Source organism: Harpia harpyja, chromosome 18, assembly GCF_026419915.1.
Source record: "Harpia harpyja isolate bHarHar1 chromosome 18, bHarHar1 primary haplotype, whole genome shotgun sequence".
In the NCBI taxonomy this organism is placed as follows: domain Eukaryota; kingdom Metazoa; phylum Chordata; class Aves; order Accipitriformes; family Accipitridae; genus Harpia; species Harpia harpyja.
The window spans coordinates 24,767,992-24,776,643 of NC_068957.1; the positions used below are offsets into that span (position 1 = coordinate 24,767,992).

Sequence of the window (8,652 nt, forward strand, 5' to 3'; positions counted from 1 at the left end):
TCAAAGCAATGTGCAAAAGCAAACCCAAGAAGAAATCTTTTTCTAGGGAGTTACCTTGATGGCAGAGATGTCTCCAGACCAAGAGATTTGTTCCCCTTGACATGAGCCTCCCTGCAGCTTCCCCCTCCGTCTGTCGGGCGCTGCAGCAGTACCTCTGCCAAGGCAGTGTCAGGGATACTGGAGCCCTGCAGCATCCTCTCTGCTACAGCGATCCTTCCTGTTCGTCAGATATAATAGGCGCTATCTTTTCTACAGCTAGTAATTACACTTATTTATTAACACAGCAAGCTTAAAAAATGGTGCTACCTGGGAGCAGAGGAGAGCACTGCAGAATCTGGGGAGCTGACAAATGTCTGGTCGCGCACTGAGCAGCCTCTGGCTTGGAATCTTATTCTGCCTTCAGTGCAAAGGACTTGGGGTTTTTTTAATTTAATTTTTTTTTTTAATAGTTTTCCTTCACTGTTTCAGAAACCTTCTTGTGGACTTTCTCCTGCAGTGACCTGTCCTTACGCAGGCAGGCGTGGAGGTGGAGCACAGGGAGGCAGCGTTTGCCAGGTGATGTGGAGAGGCAGGACTGAACAGTCATTAGGGTCCAGATCTGGTCTTTATATTTTAAATTGCATAGTGCTATTGCCACCTTTGTTATTCCTCTCTGCTGTTTAATGAGTAGCTACCTTAGTCTGCAAGGACTTAGAGCTTTTTGGTAATTTGGTGGAAGAAGGATGCTGCCAGTACTGAGGACTTACGAAAATGTGACTCTCATCTTTACATCACCACTTGCTGGTACCACGTTAAGAAAGGCGGCTGTAGTGGATAGTTGTAGTAACACGGATCTGTGCAGATCCACATCCCTTCCTAGCTGTTCTCTCCCATATGAGAGAGATGACAGTTTTTCCTCCTATTTTATAATGGCATTTTATTTTTGTGTGCTGCTTTTCATAACTCACCTGAGTTTTTCATCCTTAGGCCTGACATTCATCGCCAGGCAGAATCGGTGCCTCAGCCAGGCAACATGACGGCACTGTTTGATAACTTGTCGTGCCATCACTCCATCGACGACTTCCGAAACCGAGTCTACTCCACGCTCTACTCCATGATCAGCATTATGGGCTTTGTCGGCAATGGCGTTGTGCTGTACGTCCTCATAAAAACATACCGGCAGAAGACGGCCTTCCAGGTGTACATGCTGAACCTTGCCGTGTCCGACTTCCTCTGCGTGTGTACCCTGCCCCTGCGTGTCATCTACTATGTCCACAAAGGGAACTGGTTCTTCAGTGACTTCCTATGCAGGATCAGTTCGTACGCGTTGTACGTCAACCTGTATTGCAGCATATTTTTCATGACTGCGATGAGCTTCTTCCGTTGCATAGCCATCGTTTTTCCAGTCCAGAACATCAATTTGGTAACGGAGAAGAAGGCTAAGTTTGTCTCCATCGGCATCTGGATTTTTGTCATCCTGACAAGCGCTCCCTTCCTGCGAAACGGGACATACCAATATGCCAACAAGACCAAGTGCTTCGAACCCCCAGAAGACTCTCAGAAGACAAATCTAGTTGTGATCCTGGATTTTATTGCCCTATTTGTGGGCTTCATTTTTCCATTTATTGTCATAACTATCTGCTACACAATGATCATAAGGACCTTACTGAAAAATTCCTTGAAGAAGAACCAGGCTAACCGCAAGAAGGCGGTCTGGATGATCATCATCGTGACGGCCACCTTTCTGGTGAGCTTCACCCCGTACCACATTCTGCGTACGATTCACCTCCACGTGCTGCGGCTGAAGAACGCCAGCTGCGAGGATGCCATATACCTACAGAAATCGGTCGTGGTAACGCTCCCCTTGGCAGCTTCCAACTGCTGCTTTGACCCGCTTCTCTATTTCTTCTCAGGGGGCAACTTTCGGAAGAGACTTACCACGTTTAGGAAGGCTTCTTCCTCCAGCTTAACGCAAGCCTTCAGGAAAAAGTTCTCCATAAAAGAGAAGGATGAGGAACCCTTTGGAGAAAGCCATAGGGAGAATGGAAAAGCAGCCGTGGCCCCTTCATAAGGAGGCTAGACCTTCCCCTAAGATCTCAGATGGGCAACGGAGATCTCAGAACCCTTCCAGAAGACACGATGGAGGCTTGCAAGCCTTCGTCGCGATTAGATATGCAATAATAACGGTGGATGGCCCATGATTTATGCTCCTTGGTGGTACAGCCGCTGCCGGGAATGACCAACCCCTTCCCCAGGCGCACTGCTCGGACATACGCAGCCACTTAGGATGAAGGAGCCATCACCGCTAGCCAGCACCAGAAAACTGTTGATCTGATGACAAACTCACATAAACAAACTCTTCAAAGCCTGTATTTGGGCATCTGCTTCATTTTACAACTCTACAAAGAGCGTTAACTCTCTGAGTCAGTGGGAAATGTAAACACAACTTTTGGTGTACGTGGCACTCAGGGATATACTGACAAATAAAGAGGGCAGAGTTTTCAGAGTCTTCAAACAGCCGCTAAATTATTTACACAGCAGAGGTCAGCCCTGCTCCCAGCTGCTTCTGCTTTGGATTTTAGTTTTCAAGGTAATTATGTCTGTAAGACCTGCAGGGTTGGTGCCTGGGTCTGCAAATCCGGGAACTCGGGCTTCAGCCCCTCTCGCACCCCGAACGAGCAGCTCTTTGGACATGCTTTTGTGCGCAGCAGATCTGCCAGCATTTTCCAAACTTCTAGAAAAATCTTGTCTGTGGGAGCAGTTTTAAAATTGCGGTATCCTAGTGTGCATTTGAAACTTATTTCGATGGGACTGGTCCTGTAAGTGGTGGCTGCAGGATCCAGATTATCACTCCAGTTCTTCAGGAGGTTTTACCTAAAAGTAGAGCTCCAGATGCTCAGAGTCCAGTGCAGGATCAGGCCTGCCTTTCTGAACTATTGACCAAGGTTTTTTTAAAAAAATAATTAACAAAAAAAAAAATAATGCAGAAGTCCTTTTTTAAAAATAGCTATGTATGATATTTGATCCTGTTCAAGAGTGTTCACCTCCCTCACACCCCACAGAAAAGAAACAGCCCAAGGCCCTTGGAAAGATCTCTAGGAAGACCTGGAGATCAATTGTCTGAGTCCAGATAAGACATGAGTGAATCTTATTTTGAGTACAGTATGGTGAAAAAACAGATTGGGCTATGTTTGTGATGTAAAGAAAAACTTCAAAATCTTGGTCAGAAGGAAACATTCCTGTGCTTTTCCAGTGACACCACAGAAAAGTAGTGCTGCCTGCCTTTTGCTGGAGCAAAGCCCAGCCCTAGATGTGTGATACATCAAGACAAAAATAGAAAGTCTTGTAGGATGAGGACTCCTACCTAGAAAAATGGTTGATAAATGAATAGCAAGTATGTTTTGATATGGTATTTATTAAGTTACTTGATATGATCTTAAAGAAAGAAAACAGTTTTAATACTGCAGAGTAAGAGTGAGCAAAAGGAGTTTGGCTTGGGGCAGGGGTCTGCTTGAGAAATTACCTTTACAGATACACAGAAGAGTGTAAGTTTACTCTTCACACCACAGTCTGCACATCCCTGGGTCAGCAAAAGGCACTTAGAAAAGCAAATTCACCTGCATAACAATTTATGGGTGTGAATTTTCAACAGGATCCGAGACTCCTTTAGAAAATTTTAGGGATCTGGGAAGTGGAAGAGGGCTAAAAGCTGTTCGTGTAGAGGAGCGTTACAGTTCCCCCTAGCCCCACAGGAGGGCAGAGCTCCTAGTTCAAAGATGTAACTGTAGACTGCTTTGAGAAAGTGTGTGTAAGAGTTGGCTAAAACTTCCTTTCAAGGGTTAGCATTGAGTATTATAGCTGTGTCTCCAAGCATTAAAAGCATTGTGCAACTGTAAATAGAAATCATCACGGAAAACTCAGTTTCAGAATATGTAGAAATAATACACAAATAATTCCCAAATTTTAAAATATTATACAGTAAAGCTATATGTATGTGTGTGTTGCAAAGCATTTTTATTGTACCAGAGGTATGCTTTTTCCTTTTTTTTTTCCTTTTTTTTTTTTTTTTTTTTAATGAGATGATGGTTATGGCAAGAGAAACAGCAGTGGTTTTTGTGCAATAGGAAAGACTATTTAAAAAAAGATTGCTGAAAATTAAATTAAAATGTTGCAAGTTAAATTTTAACAATTACTGTTTTCTGTGTCTTATTTTAAAGTCTCTGCATACAGATTCTTCTTCTCTATAATACATTTTTATCTACATGCAGCACTAGAGTGTAATATTCGCGTAATAATCATTTATAATGATATAGTGAACGCTCAGTTAGAAACAGCATAGAAGTTGCTGAGGGCAGCACCTGGCATGGGCTGAGATATCGGGGGACCCGCTGGCCGAGCTTCTCGGAGCTGGAGTTTGGTCCAGTTGAACTGGCCTTTGCTGTTGCCCAACTTCACCGGACGCAGGGCACCGTCTGGGGCTGCTGGTGTGGGGACCTGTTGGAGCCAAACCACTTCTGATGGCAACTGGGCTCTCGGTAGGTCTTGCAGAGGTGGAGCACCCCAGCAAATAGCAGCTGGGACCTCGATAAATGTGTATTTACAGATAGAAAATGCTTGCAAGACACTGGGAGGGAAGTGATGTGTTTGGTGAGGAGGATGTATTTGGGTGTCCTGTGCGGTCACATACCACACGGGTTCCTGCACGGAAAGGTCTGCCAAGAATGATGTTTTCTACTTAGCTCTACTTAGCTTTTCCCAAAATAGGCGCAGGATATGCAGCGTGTCATGTAGTTATAAAACTCCAGTCCGTACTGGTGAGGGGGGAGCTTTGCCATCGGCTCCGCAGAAACCCAGCTCCAGGTGCGAGGCGAGGGCGGTTGTCCCCAGCCTGTGACTTTGCCCTGTGGCACGCAGAAAAGTGCCATCCCGACAGCAAATGTTGATCGTGTTTTGCTCAGGAATAGGGACCTGGAGAGAAATACGTGCCAAGAAACAGGACCCGTTACCATCATGAGGTGAGTTAGAAATTGTGGTGTTTGTATGGGCTGTAAAAAATGACGGGAGTTGGGAAGAGGGGGACAAAGGGCCATCCTGGTACAGTGTCGTGTCAGAAATCCCTAAAAAAGGAGCGAGGTGTTCCGTTTCTTGCTAGAAACTGGACTTTCTTCTGCTGCGTCTGTTGCGATTTATGGTACAATAGTGTCCCCTAGCGCAGAGTTACTCGTGGAGCAGCTGCCTGTTGCCTAATGAGATTTCTTCTCTCTATTTTTTTTTTTTTTTTTTTTTTTAGATAGTCCAGCCTGAGCTCCTTGCCTGTAACACTGTCCTCTTTTCTCCGGTGTTGCTCACCCTCAGTTCCTCCTCTCCCACCCCTGCCTGTATTTTATTTCATAATCTTTGGGGTTTCCCTCTCTGCTTTCCTCTTGTTTTTTCCTGGAGGGATGCTCAGGCTGGGAAAGAGCCGGCCACGGAAGGGGGTCCAGCAGCACCCAGTCCCCACAGAGGGACCCCAGCCTCAGCACTGGTGGTGAGCAGGGTCCCTCCTCCTGCCCCGGGCTCCAACAGCACCGTCCACCTTGCCTAAAAAATGCTGTTTCTCCATTGAATAGCTGTCCCAACAGGGAGCTCGGACCTGCAAAGCTTTCGTTGGAAGCTGATGGTAAGTACAGCCCGTTGGCATCACATTGTCATAACAGAAGTCCCATCATTTTGGCCTTCATTTGTCTGGGAAGGTTATTTCTGATAAAAGCCGGTAAAGCTCCGAAAGAAACCAGCACCCAGGTGAGCTCCTCACTGTGCCGTCTGCTTGGCATAGGGCGATAACGGTTTGGTGGGCATGGTTGATGGTTGGACTCGATGATCTTAAAGGTCTTTTCCAACCTAAATGATTCTCTGGTTCTGTGATTCTATAAAATGGTCTTGCTTGTCTCCTCCCAAAAGAAAACAAGTGGTCCCATTCGCACGGACACTGCCCTGCTCTGAGGAGTCCCTCGGGTCCTCGGCAAGGGAACCCAGTCCAACGCAGCACACGCCAGCTGGGAATATCCCAGCCGAGGAGGAGGAGGAGGAGGCATTGCCATGTGGCTGTTGATGCTAAAGAGACAGGCTATGCCTTGTGCTAACCTTTCACTTATGCACTGCCTCATTTGGGAAATAGTAATAATTCAGTGGGTAAATTAGATAGCGGTGTCTGTGCTTGTAATGCGGTATCGTTTGTGTTTGCTCGAAGATGGAAAAATAACTGGAGCATCATAAAAATGCCCAACCAGCTGCCTTGTCATTTCTGACTGTCACTTGCTGTGCACATGTTGTCAGTCCTAAGCACTCAAAAACCTTGAATCAAGCCTTCCAAATCATGGCTTAATACTGTTTTGGATCTCTTTGCTGTTCAGTGCCTGTGCCTCTAGGGTGCAAGCAGGTAACATCTTCAGGCTTCCTTCTGCAAGCTCCACAACTAGAAATACACTTTTTTCCCCCAAAGCAAACCAAGAGTGAAAACTTCTGCTCTAGACCTCTGATTTTAGCCAGTATAAGTCAAGCCACTAAGAAAGTCTACTTAGGTCTAGCGTGTGTGCATTGCAACCTTTTGAAATTATAGTTGGGGCTCAGACAGTGGGGATGAGTGTATTCTATATGCTAAAGTGTGAACTGATTAATAGTACATTTACTGTCAAAAACAAGTGCTTTAACCTACTCTTTTCACTGTTGGGTTTTACGACTGTGGAGTTGCTGTATCCCCTGAGCAGCATTCAGGGCATGATGCCTCACCAGGCAGAAAATAAGGGATGCTTCAAGTCAGACTGTGCTTGCTCCCCTCTGACAGCCCTTGCTGGAGGGTTCACTCCCGTATGGAAGGGCAAAAAAGACCCATCTCAGCTGAAGCCTATAGCATGTAATAGTACGCACAACCTGCAGGTGTGAGCATAAGCAAGGGCTGAAGCTGATTGTGGTTTCTCTTTTTAAAAAAATGGGGGGATCTGGGTCTTTTCCCAATGGGCTCAATAGGCACCACCAGCTGCTTAGAGCATGAAGTGGAACAAAACTTTGAAATACAAGAGAGAAGAAAATCTGCATCATGTGTTGATTGAGGCAGTAATCTTTTTTGGGCCGGGGGATTACAGCGTAGCAGATAACATTCAGATTCCTTAATGGGAAGATGGGGCAGAGAATATCCCTTAACAGACAAGAAATCCCGGTCTAGCAGATGCCCAGGACACGGTGCCTCCTAGACAGACAAAAACCTCTCCCCTTTATCTCTTCTAAGACGGGTTTCAGGATAAACTTCCGTGCAAGGAAAGAGAACCATATGGGTGCTGTTTTGTCTTCGTAGCAGCCTAAAATGTGGTTTTATTTGTGCTCGTTTTCAGAAAGGGTCCAAAGCAGCCACCTGCTGCCAGAAGCTAACCACAAACTAGATTTCTGTTTGCAAAAATAAAACAATCTTTCTGTTTCTAAGAGAACAGTACAAACCTTGGTTTCCAATAAATCCTGGCCTTGACCGCTCTGTACTCCTTTCAGCAGCTGCTCAGTACAGGCATCCCCTCCAGCACGCACATCGCTGGCTTCCCTCGGACACGCTGCCGGGGCAGGTGCTGTACAGAGGATTTTTCAAGCAGGAATCCCTCTTGCTCTTAGCTTTTCTTCATGTTCTTCTTGAGCTACAGTAAAATCATCTGACCCTAACTGCAGGGAGAAGGGCGCTTCTGATTTATCTTAGGCTGTGTGCCCCCAAACCCGATCAGTCAGAATTGCTGGTTAATTCTGGCAAGTTTGGGGGGAGTTTTCTCCCCACATGCATGTATCTGCTTAGACACACTATAAATCACAGAAGATAAAGTCACATTTCTAATACTCGGTGGCATGTCTATCTTGTTTAGACCTTCAGTGGTCTTTTTTCCTCAGGCTGTAAAAATATTTCCTTTTTTGACACTTGTGATACTATAGCAAGTTGACATTTGGGGTTTTTAACTCCACACCATTTTTGCCTGCTACGGGGCCAAATTCCAATGCCACAGGCTGGGAAATTCAGAAACTATGCGTAGGATGTAACCACCCTTATTCTATACGAACTGTCTTCATATAAAATGCTTGCAGGATGTGAGAAGCAAACCACCCTTCAGTTTAATAAGCAATAAACTCCAAGCGCCGGCAATAAAGAGAGATTTCCTGCTCTGAGCAAGGTGCTTTCTGCCCCCACCATCCACAGGAGCCTGGGCATATATTTTGGGGCTGGAGGGGCTCAGTGCAGCCCACGGGGTAGTTCCCACTGCCTGAATCCCCCCCACCAGCTGCAATAGGGTTCTGTGCACGCAGAGGCTGCAGGTCCCTTAGCAGGAGCTAATTCTCACGCTGAATCCTAATTTAGCGCCTTTTTTTTCCCCATTTCCACTGCGGTCTGACATTAGAAGAGGGACTTCTTCCATATGGCAGGAGGGAGAACACTAGGCTCTTTATCCTTCATGTATGGCAGCGGAGGGTATGACCTGATTACTAGGGGAAAAAAATAAGCAGCAAAAATGAAGGAAAGTACATCAGATTTTAAAATACCATCAGTGTAAGCAATAAAATGTCTTAGAAATGATACTGAAAGCCAACCTGAGGGATGAAGAGCCCATCCTGCTGCTCGGGGTTACAAATCCATCTCCCGGCACACGGATTGGCGAGATTGGGAAC

The 8,652-nt window shown here is 45.9% G+C and overlaps 1 protein-coding gene across 1 annotated transcript; it reads left to right on the forward strand.

Moving 5' to 3' along the window:
• Nucleotides 1–971: 971 nt before the first annotated feature.
• On the forward strand, nucleotides 972–4,162 carry CYSLTR1 (cysteinyl leukotriene receptor 1). Its single transcript, XM_052813989.1, has one exon. It carries the CDS (start codon nucleotides 1,013–1,015, stop codon nucleotides 2,048–2,050), a length of 1,038 nt encoding a protein of 345 aa, XP_052669949.1. The 5' UTR covers nucleotides 972–1,012; the 3' UTR covers nucleotides 2,051–4,162.
• The last annotated feature ends 4,490 nt before the right edge of the window (nucleotides 4,163–8,652 follow it).